The following is a 14,101-nucleotide window of genomic DNA, read 5'->3' as shown; positions in this document are numbered from 1 at the left end:
CTTACTGAAATGTATTTCACTTTTTGGCCTATCCCTCTGTACTGGTACATCTCTACTACTCACCACTCCTCCCCCTTAACCCATCTTCCTCTACTTTCTTCACTGCCTCAGCATGACAACTTCTGCTCTATTCTAACCCTGGATACCTCAACCTGCCTCTCTAGCACGGGACATTTCTGATCCTCCATGGGCACCCCTACAATTAACACATTCCACTACTTTCCCCAATTGTACACATTCCTTTGTCTCATGCCCTTCTGCACATTTCTCACACAATGGACCCTCCCTCCTAAACACTAATGCCACATGCCCATAAGCTTGACACCTGTAACATCTTAATGTATTCGGCACATACACTCATACAGGATAACTTGTATCTTAACTTCACAAAGACTCAACTTCAAAACTCAATAGAACAGACAATGAATCCCCACTCTCGCCACCCTGTCTGCGTCGCATCAAACGACGAACATCGCATACACCGGGAATCTTTGCCCCCAGCTGGTCAACATTTATATCTACTGCTACCCAAGTTATCACTGCTTTCATTGGTGCCCTTTTCTTGAGAACGAAACAATTCACTTTTCTTGCCCCCATTCGTTTTACTTCGAGCGCATTCTTCCTTGGCCCAACAGAAACACAAACAATTATCACTAGACCACTTCTAGTTACCCTCACCGATTCCACATGACCCAACTATTTTTTTTTTCACCCACCATGAAACCACAAATGAATCAGCCAAAAGGCAAGAGTTCAGGAAATTCACTCCTACTGTCAGACTCTTCTTCATCCTGATCCTTGGTGCATACCCCGGTCTCCGATAACTTTACCCTCATTCACTTCCATTTATCCTCCTGTCTTCTGCTTACACTTTCTACCATTCTTCTTTGACAAACCATCACCCTTTTCCCACCATTTTTTTATCCAACTCAAGCTCACTCTCTTAGACCTCTTCTCCCTCTCTTTTTCCTTCCATCTCCATTCCTCCTCTGATTTCCAAGTACATCTCTCCTTATAATACTACCACTCCATCCCTGACACCCATCTTGTACTTGCTTTCTCTAGGGACTCAATGTTCCCCTTCCGGAGTCCCTGATCTATGTCATATCGCTCTCTACCTTTAAAATGTACAAAATAAAATCTAAACAAATATCACTTAATTATTTTCACTTTTGGAAACGCATGTTTGATAATTAACTAAGATATATTGATTGTTGATAACTGCATACTTTCTAGCATTTTTACTTTCATAATTAATTTAGTTTACTGGACAGAACGAGAACGGATGACAACTCTTATTTTGAAAGAGTGACAAAATTCAGAAGTAGCATCACGTCACGTGATTAAGAGGATATTTAAGCTCCTGGCGCGAGTTGGCGAGAAAGAACAGTGACTTCCGAGAAATAAAGTAAAACAATCTGATTCCACTCTCGGGAAGCTGGCAAAACTGTGAGTTACATTATTATATGGTAGTATAACATTTTGAATTTCTCTCCGGTCAAATACGCTCAAGTCAATAAGTGTATTACACGAATGATAGCGCCTTTTTTGTGACAAAAAAAGGAATGTTGGCCAGTACTGTGTTAGCTAACGCCAGCTAGTTACTTGTTTTAGCCGGTTTGGTTTATGATTTTGATCCTTTCTATTTTACTAACTAGCTCATTTGGTCCGCGTTAGTATATTTGGAGCAAGACATTGATAATGTTAACTATGTAGACAGTTATTACTTAACCTGGCCGCATACCAAAGATCCTGGTAACTTTCTGCTTTTGTCTGTGGCCGTACATTGCCAGCCATTTTTGGCGGGTTTTTTCCTCCGGCGAGATGGGAAGTCCGACAGTTATAGAACGCTATTCCGGTATCAACATTCTTGGCTACATTTTAACGATTTAACTTACCATTCTTAAGTCACTTTTTCCGAGTTGTAAATTGCCTTTAGGATTTACAGTGTAACTTACCTTTCTCACCAGGTCTTGTCAATAAAATGTCCATTACGAATATGAAACCTGGGAATAAAGCCTCTGACAACATAAAGGTAAGCAAATAATATATATGCCAATCCCCAGTCTAGTGCTAAGTATTATGTGCAAGGAGGCGAACCATTAAAATTCAGCAAGTTGACTGAAGTGGTTTTAACCCACAGATCCTTCATGCACCTCCAGAATTGGAACTCAACGTTTTGAAATTCATGACTCTACCTCGTGCCTGTTACTATTGTTAGGGTTAATGTTTGCATACTCACTAACTTGTAGTTTCCCATAATTAGCTTTTTAAGACTAGTTCCCACAGTAATTAATTGGTTGTCGGCGGGTAAGATGATGACCTGGAGCGAATTGGAAGGCAATTGGCCCATGTATGCAGTTGTGCTAGGCGCAGGGTAAGCCTACCCTTTTCCCACACCTGCCTGTGCAATCCAGTCAGTTACCAGCAGAGGTGGGACCAAGTCATTGTTTTGTAAGTCTCAGCTCTCAAGTCCTGAACTTTGAATTTCGAGTCCTAAACTAGTCATGTGCTCTTAACCAAATGTAATACCATTTTCAATTTTTTAAAGAGTAATAGTTAGTATATTACATTTACGCAAATCATGAATGCTTTTACAAATATGTATTACTTTCCAAATAAACTTTATATTTCCATGGAAATACATGGGTAGCCATGAGAAAGACACCCCCACATAGCAATCGAGGATCTATGGGGCTCAATCGGGCGACACCCTCTGTGTGTGGTTACAGTAGGCTAATGTATGTCAGTGGTTTTAGGAACAGCAGTAACATCAGGCAGGATTTAGGCTACCAACTGCCTAGCCAGTTGTAGCTCAATCTTGGGTGCAATGTTCACGTTCCCGCGTTGACTATGTGGAGGCTCATTGATTTAACGTTACGTTAACCTACATGATACACTAGCAAAGATATAAATTATATAGCTGTTGGCTATATTAGCCACGACTTTACATTTGACATTTACATTACACTTAGCGTTCTTTGTGCATCTTCAAATGTCGAACAAAGCTGGAAGTTGTTGCGCCTCCGTCTAATTTTCTTCCCGCAAGTTTTGCAAGTTGCAATACATTTTTTGTTTATACAGCGTCGTCTTTATTTTCGGGTATAATAATTTTGGTTCTTTCCAAGGGCTCTATCTAGAGGTTGACCGATTTAATTAGGGCCGATTTCAAGTTTACATACCAATCGGACATGGGTATTTTTGGACACCTATTATTATTATTTTTACACCTTTATTTAACTAGGCAAGTCAGTTAAGAACACATTATTATTTTCAATGACGGCCTAGGAACGGTGGGTTAACTGCCTTGTTCAGGGGCAGAATGACAGATTTTTACCTTGTCAGCACGGGGATTGAATTTTGCAACCTTACGGTTAACTAGTCCAACTCTAACCACCTGCCTTACATTGCACTCCACGAGGAGCCTGCCTCTTACGCGAATGCAGTAAGAAGCCAAGGTAAGTTGCTAGCTAGCATTAAACTTATCTTATAAAAAAACCAATCAGTCATGATCACTATTTAACTACACATGGTTGATATTACTAGTTTATCTAGTGTGTCCTGCGTTGCATATAATCGGTGCGCATTCGCGAAAAAGGACTGTCGTTGCTCCAACGTGTACCTAACCATAAACGTCAATGCCTTTCTTAAAATCAATACACAAGTATATATTTTTAAACCTGCATATTTAGTTAATATTGCCTGCGAACATGAATTTCTTTTAACTAGGAAAATATGCAGCAGTTTGGGCCGCCTGGCTCGTTGCGAACTAATTTGCCAGAATTTTACGTAATTATGACATAACGTTGACAGTTGTGCAATGTAACAGGAATATTTAGACTTATGGATGCCACCCGTTAGATAAAATACGGAACGGTTCCATATTTCACTGAAAGAATAAACGTTTTGTTTTCGAGATTATAGTTTCCGGATTCGACCATATTAATGACCTAAGGGTCGTATTTCTGTGTGTTATGTTATAGTTAAGTCTATGATTTGATAGAGCAGTCTGACTGAGCGATGGTATGCACCAGCAGGCTCGTAAGCATTCATTCAAACAGCACTTTTTTGCGTTTTGCCAGCAGCTCTTCGCAATGCTTCAAGCATTGCGCTTTTTATAACTTCAAGCCTATAAACTCCTGAGATTAGGCTGGTGTAACCGATGTGAAATGGCTAGCTAGTTAGCGGGGTGTGCGCTAATAGCGTTTCAAACGTCACTAGCTCTGAGACTTGGAATAGTTGTTCCCCTTGCTCTGCATGGGTAACGCTGCTTCGAGGGTGGCTGTTGTCGACGTGTTCCTGGTTCGAGCCCAGGTAGGAGCGAGGAGAGGGACGGAAGCTATACTGTTACACTGGCAATACTATAGTGCCTATAAGATCATCCAATAGTCAAAGGTATATGAAATGCAAATGGTATAGAGAGAAATGGTCCTATAATAACTACAACCTAAAACTTCTTACCTGGGAATATTGAAGACTCGTGTTGAAAGGAACCACCAGCTTTCATATGTTCTGCGCAAGCAACTTAAAACGTTAGCTTTCTTACATGGCACATATTGCACTTTTACTTTCTTCTCCAACACTTTGTTTTTGCATTATTTAAACCAAATTGAACATGTTTCATTATTTGAGGCAACATTTTTGTTGATGTATTATATTAACTTAAAATAAGTGTTCATTCAGTATTGTTGTAATTGCCATTATTACAAATACATTGTTACAAAATCGGCCGATTTAATCGGATTTGTTTGGTCCTCCAATAATCGGTACCGGCGTTGAAAAATCGTAATCGGTAGACCATCTGCACCATCTGAATTCACCTGCCGACATTCCTCTGCACTGCCACGTGCAACTTTTTCCTCAGCTGGCACAATTTGATTGGCTGCTGTCCGATTCAAACTAATCTGTTAAATGAAGAGTTGATGCACTGCACACTTTTTCCCCCTTTTTTTTAATAGCATTTTTAATATCTGTGCTTGGGGAGGGTGTCGAGTCAAAAGGCTCAAGTCCAAGTTAAGTCACAAGTCATTGGTGTCAAAGTCAAGTTGCAAGTCATCATATTTGTGACTCGAGTCCACACCTCTGGTTACCTGACCTGGGTTCAAATACTATTGGAAATTTGCTTTAGCCTGCCTGGAGTGCCAGGTAGACTGGGTGGGGGGGATTGGATTGTTTAGGCTCTTCTATTGGTTCCATTGCAACAAAGTTCAAACACAGCATGTGATTTTTTTTTTTTTAAATTCTATTTTGGACCCATGTCTGCCTTCACGTGAGACGAAGGGCCGTTCAGACACTTCACTTATTTGCTATCCCAGAAGTGACAGTGTAACCAGAGTAGGGTTTGTTGAATGGCACTATACCCAGGTAAATGCTGAGTGTGCTCACTGAGGTCACGGAGAGGGTTGCTTATTTTCCCACCAATGTTGCACCTTAGTGGTTTTTCATGTAGAGGGGTGTGACACTCCTGACTGGTTTTGTATGGAATCACATGAGCACAGGCTTTTTGTTGAATTGTTACACAATTAACCAACTACTTGATTAAACTTTAAATGTGTTTGTCTTCATGTTCTATTTCAGAGCTTTTTTGGTGGGTCCATTCAAGACATGGGACCTACAAGGAAAACTCTGCAAGTCCTCCAGAAAGCTGCAGTCAATAAGAACCTTGGCAGAGTAATGCTGGTATGTCCTGGGGACTGTTGCACAAATCGGTGTATTTATCTAACCATGTTGTGTTTTTTTGGGGGGGGGGGGTCAGTGTTAATATTGTCTCCTATCAATGTCTTTGTGTAATTTCCAATCCCCTTTGATTTATCCATTTCCCTCTAACCCTACCACCCTGCCAACTTATCTTACCACTTCTACCGCTCGATTGAGCCAGTTATGATTTATAACAGTTTCATTTCATTTGTCTTCATAGCTCAATCATTGTCATGTGGTTAATCAAAATGTTATCTAAATGATAACTTCTATTGCCATTGTCAACTACGTAAAAAATAGCCCACATTGCAGGTAGAAAATATCCTGATTAAAAATATCCTATAAATCACATTGGCTACACATGGCCTGTCAGCAACAAACTTGAAACCGCATATTAATTTGGGGTCCTGCCTGCAATGTGCTAGTGAACTTGCAACATTGTGTAAAATATTCTAGGCCCTCAGTTTTCAGCACCATTGAGCTCGGGACACACAGCTGTAGGCTATTCACACAAGGGATAAGAAGCAGCGATTGACTTGGGTGGGAGCTCAATGGAGCTGAGTATTTCAGTCCAAGTTAAGCACTGATAAGACGCCTATTTTATGACCTTTTGGGGTTATGGAGAGGCAGCAAGCTGGAAATATTTTTGAAGTTCATTGAGGAACTATTGTGATTCTCAATGGATGTAAATCAGACTTTGTTTTCTTGCTGTTTGAGGTGAAAGCATTATTTTTGAGACGCTCCAAAGGTCATTAGTGGTGGTGCGTTAAGCCAATTAGAAGTACTATCAGATCCCCCAAATTTATATGCTTACATTTGCATGCAGGTAGCGTGTAGGCCTACTTCTATGCGTGCACGTCCTTAATTAACATTGACAGGAGTGCGCCAAACAAAAGACGATAACTAAATTGACAGGACTTGTAAATGGAATTATAGTAACCGAAACTTGTTTTTCACAAGGGTAGTGTAGGATTTGGACTGCAAACATTGTGGCCACTCTGACATTGAAAACAGGAAGACTGTAAATAATATTGAAGATGAAAAATGATATGAATTCATGGTAAGTGTACTGCTGGTCATATATGTTAATATATAATCAAACAATTCACACAAAGTTATGAAATGATGACTGCATAAATTGGTGGGGCAATTCTGGAGAGAAGTGCATCTGGGCGCATGGTCAATCCGACATCGGCGTTGGCCATGCAGCATTTACGGTGATATGGCCGGAGCAGAAGTTGGGACATTCATACTACTTCACAGCGCTGTTGTCAAGGAAATTAGTTTGTTTATATAGGATGTACTGCCCCCAACTACTGTCAACCAGTCATGTCAATGCGGAGCAGTACAGAGCCTTCCGCATTATAACATTTTGGGCAATGTGGTACAGAGCTTCTTTTTTGGGGGGGGGGGCTTCTGGGGGCTCTGCACTTGTCACACCCTCTATATGGAGTCTCTGACCACATTTTGAAATCAAGCATAAATTGGCTTTTAGTCTATGCCTCAAATGGATTAGTTCACTGAGGTATGCACACCTATGTGTTACTGCTCAACTAAAACAATCTCAGTCGACCAGTCGCCTAATTGGGCTCAGCACTAATAACAACTGTCTCCAGCAGAATCTGCAGCGCTGGGATTACTGTCCCCATATACATTACATTCTATTGGTTGCTAGAATTTTGTATAATTTTAAATTGAGACTTAATTTTGGAGCAGGTGTTGTGTGTATCAGTTCGTTAATCATGTGCCACGGAATCGACATTGTACGATTCTTCCCAACTGTTTTGCAACCTGTATGGCGCAGCTGTCATTTTATTGGTAAATGATCTAACAACAACTGTGCTGATCAAGTAATTCTTAGTTTTTGTTAGACAGGAAAGGTGGTTCCCAAAAGAAAACAGTGGAATGCAGAACAAGGGAAGGGCTCAAAGAGGGTGAAGGCTGAAGTTGCCGTCAAATCTATAAACACAGAAAATGAAAATCTACCTGATGGCGTTACCAAGGAGGCCTATGAACTAATGGTCAAAGGTATGTTTGTATTCAAGGAATTGTAAGCATTAACTGTTTTATGGCTGGCCATGATCCTAATCCCATTTATCACATCCATGTTTCACAAATGGACTGGGTTTATTTTGTCTATATGTACAATGTTGTACTATTAATCCCATAGAATATATCTATATTCTCTCATTAATCTCTAATGGTTCTTCAATTGAAATGGCCTACCCTCCTCTTTCAGAAACCCCTCCCTCCTCTTACTGGAAGGAGGTAGCTGAGGAGAGACGAAAAGCGCTCTACAGCGTTCTCCAGGAGAATGAGAAAGTGAGTACATCACTGATGAAAGCTGACTGTTTAGCCATCAACTTGTCCCTTTCCCATGGTGCAATTTGTCAAAATCAGTCTCTCTGGCACAATGGGTGTTGGTCTGTTTCAGAGATGTCTGTTTTTCACATTCTTGTAGAATTTTGATCCCAGGTCGTTTGAATATAGTGCCATTGACATAAGCCGATAGTGGGGTCTGAAATGACCTTTTTAGCTGATGGTGAAGCCTGACACTGTCAATTTCTCAAACTGACTGTCACCTTGTTTGATTAGTTGCACAAAGACATTGATGCCAAGGATGAGCAGATAGCCCAGCTGAAGACTGAGAATGATGAGCTTCAGGAGCTGGCCCAGCATGTACGTCACATGGCTGACATGATAGAGGTAAGTAGTGTGAAATTGATGCAACATATAAGGGTATTTGTCTGTATGCTGGATGCTTTTAAACTTAAGGTCGCTTGTGATGTTCAAAGCTCATGCTATCTCCTCAGAGGTTGACTGGAAAGAGTCCGGATAGTCTGGATGACTTGAAAGAGATCACCCTTGGTACCGAAGATGAGTTGGAAGCGCTAGATGAATCTGATGACCAATGTACTACACCCGATGCTGATGTCTTGGATGATGTCACAGAACAACAGGAAGATGAACCCTCAGAGGATGATTGAGTGACAGAACTTCAGTGCACTGGTGTAACTAAATTTTGGGAGATGTCTGGACTGTGTTATGGACTTGTCATTCTGGCACTGATGCCTGTAGTTGCTGCTTATATTTTCTCTGCTTACATCTGAAGAGATACTTGTGCCTTATTTGCATAAGATTTTTATTTTCATAAACCACAACAGCTTACCATGTGATTATGAAAAGGGAAGTTTCCCTTGTTGTTTTTATCTTTGCTGTTTAAATCTATTTGTGATAACCTATGTTTGAGAAATGTTCATTATAGTGCTGTTTTAATGCACTCTGTGTACATATGCTTCAGGACTTCTGTGAAATAAACATTTTTTTATTAACTTGCCTTTTTAATTTCTCAAACTTCCAAAAGAATAGTGACATCCGTTGTCCTATGTTTAAACCTGCCCTCAAACAAAGGCTCAGAAATGAGTTTGCTTAAGAGCCATTGTTTTGCTCTGTAACCTGTCCTGCGCCTAGTGCTGTAACAACCTGTGGTGCCCAGAACCCTAGCATGCAGAGCAGTTCCCTGGCGCAGTTCTTCGGCCAGCCGTACCAGTCCTGTCCCTCCAGAGCCTCTAGGGTCAGCCTCAGGCTCTGTGACCCCACCAAGGTGCGTATAACTGGGATGTTGTTACAACACAGGATGTTGAGCAAGTAGCAGCTCCACATTTTAGCCTTGGTGGATAGAGACAGTGGGCAGGTGGGGTCCATCAGCTCCTGTAGGAGAATATTGTGTAGTAAATTGTCAGACAAATTTTGGCTTATAATTAAATGCTAAAATTGAATGTTATGGGTTCAGTGCCTTGCTCAAGGCCACAATGGCAGGTGACCATCTACAGCCAGAGTTACCTGCTGCTCTAACCTCCAGGCCCTTTAAACTCCAACTCCACCACAATGCCAGTTTCACTGCATTTAATTGTTCCCGGCTAATCAAGGACTGCTTTAGACCTGGGACACCAGCTGGGTGCAATGAATTATCAGAAAAGAACCAGAAGGCTCTGGACCTCATAGGGTAAGTGTTGAATAACCCTTCTCTAGGCTACCTGTAGTGTGGCGTAGAGGCCCATTGAGTGGGCCTGCTTCTGGTTGGTCAAGTGGACATAACAGACCCCAGACAGCCCCTCCAGCACAGAGATCCTCTGGTCATCTGACAGGCTGGGCTGCTTGAGGAAGTCTGCCATGGCTGGCATGTACTCTGCAGCACAGGTTGCTGCTGCATAGCCACCTGGGAAAATGGTTTAATACTTTTCAGAGGCAAAGTACCTCTCTTGGGGTGTATCTACTTTTAGTAGCTACATATCAAACATTGACACACGATGGCTTTGCAATGTGCTCTGATTTCACAAGACACTGAATATAATCTTCTCTTTTATTTGAGCAGTGCAGTGGTGCCAAACATGCATTTTGTTGTCTTCATGTAATTTATTCATTTCATTAGCATACACGGAGACCAAAACAATCCATTGTGTAAGTATGCCCCAACAAGTAAAGTTAGCCCACAGGAGTTATACCTCACCACGACAATTTGGTGCAATTGGATGTGGAAACATTTATCAGACGCTGTTATCCAGAGTGACTTACACCCTTTAACCCTAATTGCTCATGTAACTAAACCCCAAATTCAGCCTCTGCCCAACCCATTCAAATTAATAAAATGCATTCTGGTGTGAAGTTGTGGGTGGGTGAAATTTCTTATGAATAATCTTGGGGTGGGTAAACGTAGTTGTACCTGATCCCAACACTTTCTCACTAAAGCATACTTGAAGTCCACTGGCATGCTCTGATGATCAAATGTCCATCACGAGCAAATCTGTCTCTGGCCAGTTGGCTCACTGTGGTAATGCGCTGAGTCCCTGACATTTCCACTTGCAGTGTAAATTCAAATCCCCAATGGGGTGCAAAAACGATGTTAAACATAGACTTGCATATTGCAGTGTTGGGAAGGAAAGTGCAATCGCCTTAAATGAAGATTAGGGGCTCAGTTCAATATTTACACAGTAGCTCTTTATCAAAAGGTCAAATGAACTCTGGTTTTGGGTGCTCTTAGCTCATGTGGGTTTAGAATTCTCAACCATTGAACTATGAGCCACCTGTGGTGACGTACTACTCTAAAAATCAGTCATAGCACTTGGGTAAAAAATGACAACGGTGGTCATGTCAACCCATTGTATCTATTTCTTGTTATGGTGGATGTAGCTACAATTATAAAATGTATAATCCCAATATCCTACATGGTTTTTATTCTTCGTGAAAGCATATATTAAACTGTAAGAAAAATATTTAAATTTGGTCATGCAGAAATGACCTTACTGCCTTTTGAATTTTGTCAGTCTAGTCAAGCAGCCTGAGTCAAGGAAGCATCTTGCACAATGATCTCAGCAAAAAAAGAAACGTCCTTTTTTCACGACCCTGTCTTTCAAAGATAATATGTAAAAATCCAAATAACTAAACAAATCTTCATTGTAAAGGGTTTAAACACTGTTTCCCATGCTTGTTCAATGAACCATAAACAATTAATGAACATGGACCTGTGGAATGGTCGTTAAGACACTAACAGCTTACAGACGGTAGGCAATTAAGGTCGCAGTTATGAAAACTTAGGACACTAAAGAGGCCTTTCTACTGACTCTGAAAAACACCGAAAGATGCCCAGTGTCCCTGCTCATCTGCGTGAACGTGCCTTAGGCATACTGCAAGGAGGCATGATGACTGCAGATGTGGCCAGGGCAATAAATGCAATGTCCGTTCTGTGAGATGCCTAAGACAGTGCTACAGGGAGACAGGGCGGACAGCTGATCATCCTCGCAGTGGTAGACCACGTATAACAACACCTGCACAGGATCGTTACATCGGAACATCACACCTGCGGGACAGGTACAGGATGGCAACAACAACTGCCCGAGTTACACCAGGAACGCACAATCCCTCCATCAGTGCTCAGACTGTCCGCTATAGGCTGAGAGAGGCTGGACTGAGGGCTTGTAGGCAGGTCCTCACCGGAAACGACGTCGCCTATGGGCACAAACCCACAGTCGCTGGACCAGACAGGACTGGCAAAAAGTGCTCTTCTCTGACGAGTCGTGGTTTTGTCTCACCAGGGGTGATGGTCAGATTTGCGTTTATCGTTGAAGGAATGAGCGTTACACCGAGGCCTGTACTCTGGAGCGGGATCGATTTGGAGGTGGAGGGTCTGTCATGGTCTGGGGCGGTGTGTCATAGCATCATTGGACTGAGCTTGTCATTGCAAGCAATCTCAACGCTGTGCATTACAGGGAAGACATTCTCCTTCCTGCAGGCTCATCCTGACGTGACCCTCCAGCATGACAATGCCACCAGCCATACTGCTCGTTCTGTGCCTGATTCCTGCAAGACAGAAATCTCAGTGTTCTGCCATGGCCAGCGAATAGAGCCCGGATCTCAATCCCATTGAGCACGTCTGGGACCTGTTGGATCGGAGGGTGAGGGCTAGGGCCATTTCCCCCCCAGAAATGTCGGGGAACTTGCAGGTGCCTTGGTGGAAGAGTGGGGTAACATCTCACAGCAAGAACTGGCAAATCTGGGGCAGTCCACGAGGAGGAGATGCACTGCAGTACTTAATGCAGCTGGTGGCCACACCAGATACTGACTATTGATTTTGACCCCCCCCCCCCCTTTTTATTCACAGTAAAGTCTACACTTGTATTCAGCGCATGTGACAAAGTTTGATTTGACCTTGAGAATAATATAATGGATAATCTCTGGTTAATTGCATCAACAGATTTTTCACCTAGGCGGCTCTGGGATTCGAACCAGCAACATTTCGGTTATTGGCCCAACACTCTTAACCTCTAGGCTACCTGCCGCCAGAAAACATTACATAATACTGTTTACACAGAGCGCCCATAGGACGGTTATCATTTGTGTTAAAACAATAGATTATGTTGTCAAGGTGACCTTTGTAGCGTCTGCTACAGACAAAAGTGTTGATTAGCTAAATACAGGGTTTCTCCAACTTGATTCCTGCAGAGCTACCATCCTGTAGGTTTTAGCTCCAACCCTAATGTAGCGCACTTGATTCTAATATAATTAGCTAATTGATATGCTGAATCAGGTTAGTTACGACTGGGGTTGCTGTGAACCTACAGGAGGGTAGCTCTCCAGAAACAGTGTTGGAGAGCCCTGAGATACACCTATTCAGTGATTGCAGGTTTCTTCTCTTTATTTCAATCAGTATAGTTTACTACTTTACAAAGTGTTGAATAAGCATTAAGCACACCCGTTTCTTATACTACACTATACCTGTGTATCCCAGTAGGCCAATGTTGTGGACTGCCAGTACTCTCTTCTCCAGTGGCAGTTCTGTGTCCTGAATGTCCTGGCCTGCTAGTCTAATCTTCCTATAGTGCAGGTTCTTATCGCCTTCATCAGACCCCTCATCATTGGGAAACAGGTAGTTTTTGATATGGTTGCTGTAAAATAATGCAATTCGCTGAATCATGGTGTCAGTTTTCCTTTGTGTTCAGCTGAATGTGTGTGGATCGGAATGCTTGAGATGGAATACAAAATTCTCTAACCATTGTGATGCAACTACATTCTTTATGCGAGTAGAATTACTTCAGAGATATCCATAGACACGGATAGTTCTTTCTCTATGGAAATACCATACACACAAGCACAGGAATTTATCTGCTAGTTTAGGTAGGCTGATAATCCCTGTCTGAACACAACTTTTTTTTCTTGTTAGATAACTTTGTAAAGTCAGCTAGAGTTAAGTTTCCCAACTCCAGTCCTTGAGTACCCCGAACTGTACACATTTTCATTGTAGCCCTGGACAAGCATGCCTGATTCAACTCATCAAGGGCTTGATGATAAGTTGAATCAGGTGTGCTTGTCTGGGGCTACAACAAAAATGTGTGCTGATGGGAGGACTGGAGTTGGGAAACACTGAGCTGGAGGATGAGTGTGTACTTTCCCACAGCCGCTTAACCTTCCAGCAGTGACATACTGCTCATCACACTGTCACCTCTCCTCTTTGTGTTTGTCCTTTTAGCCCAGTTTACACCTGGTGATAACATGTCCTGAGCTTGTCCACATTTCTCACATTTTAGACAGTTGATCTGTAGATAAGTTATTTTAGATCATTGTGTTCGGTGGATTGCTTGTTATTCACTGAAATAAATCCCAAAACTTTGGCAGCCAGAAAAGGATGTTAATATGATAGGGAAGATATACTAAACCTTGCAGAGAGCATATCCAACTGACAATCTCTTAGAAAACTATTGGAACAAAGACTTAACAATAACAAGGTGGACGGCTAGTTGGACCATAACTAATGAAATTACAGTTAAGAAATGTATGCTTAATCCAGTATAAACTAATGAATAGAATTTATATATTTTTTATTTAACTAGGCAAGTCCGGTGTAAACTGG

General features: G+C 41.8%; 2 protein-coding genes across 3 annotated transcripts; one reads left to right on the top strand and one right to left on the bottom strand.

The window, feature by feature from the left end:
- Nucleotides 1-1,331: 1,331 nt before the first annotated feature.
- On the top strand, nt 1,332-9,029 carry LOC106588823 (geminin DNA replication inhibitor). Of its 2 annotated transcripts, none has more exons than XM_014178282.3 (7): nt 1,332-1,449; nt 1,971-2,035; nt 5,578-5,679; nt 7,569-7,725; nt 7,937-8,019; nt 8,293-8,403; nt 8,511-9,029. In XM_014178282.3, the coding sequence occupies exons 2-7, from the start codon at nt 1,985-1,987 to the stop codon at nt 8,682-8,684; spliced, it is 678 nt and encodes a 225-aa protein (XP_014033757.2). In that variant the 5' UTR covers nt 1,332-1,449; nt 1,971-1,984; the 3' UTR covers nt 8,685-9,029. The 2 variants fall into 2 exon arrangements, with proteins under 2 accessions (XP_014033757.2, XP_014033756.2); XM_014178281.3 differs by lacking the exon at nt 1,332-1,449 and adding an exon at nt 1,485-1,858.
- Nucleotides 9,030-9,126: 97 nt separating this feature from the next.
- On the bottom strand, nt 9,127-13,176 carry armh2 (armadillo like helical domain containing 2). Its single transcript, XM_014178284.3, has 3 exons — nt 12,970-13,176; nt 9,735-9,916; nt 9,127-9,408 (listed from the first exon to the last, which is right to left on the bottom strand). The coding sequence occupies exons 1-3, from the start codon at nt 13,166-13,168 to the stop codon at nt 9,127-9,129; spliced, it is 663 nt and encodes a 220-aa protein (XP_014033759.2). The 5' UTR covers nt 13,169-13,176.
- Nucleotides 13,177-14,101: the final 925 nt, after the last annotated feature.

This window comes from Salmo salar, chromosome 27 (assembly GCF_965601325.2).
Source record: "Salmo salar chromosome 27, fSalSal1, whole genome shotgun sequence".
In the NCBI taxonomy this organism is placed as follows: Eukaryota; Metazoa; Chordata; class Actinopteri; order Salmoniformes; family Salmonidae; genus Salmo; species Salmo salar.
Note: the sequence above shows the minus strand (reverse complement) of the source record. Positions and strands in the feature narration are given on the sequence as shown.

What these genes read in the sequence shown, in the direction of transcription:
- armh2 (XM_014178284.3), bottom strand. Translation starts at nt 13,168, where the DNA reads ATGATTCAGCGAATTGCATTATTTTACAGCAACCATATCAAAAACTAC. An exon ending in TGGCCTACTGGGATACACAG is followed by an intron (nt 9,917 to 12,969) that starts GTATAGTGTAGT and finishes CCATTTTCCCAG; the next exon opens with GTGGCTATGCAGCAGCAACC. An exon ending in GCCTCTACGCCACACTACAG is followed by an intron (nt 9,409 to 9,734) that starts GTAGCCTAGAGA and finishes ATTCTCCTACAG; the next exon opens with GAGCTGATGGACCCCACCTG.
- LOC106588823 (XM_014178281.3), top strand. Translation starts at nt 1,825, where the DNA reads ATGGGAAGTCCGACAGTTATAGAACGCTATTCCG. An exon ending in AAGCCTCTGACAACATAAAG is followed by an intron (nt 2,036 to 5,577) that starts GTAAGCAAATAA and finishes GTTCTATTTCAG; the next exon opens with AGCTTTTTTGGTGGGTCCAT. An exon ending in ACATGGCTGACATGATAGAG is followed by an intron (nt 8,404 to 8,510) that starts GTAAGTAGTGTG and finishes CTATCTCCTCAG; the next exon opens with AGGTTGACTGGAAAGAGTCC.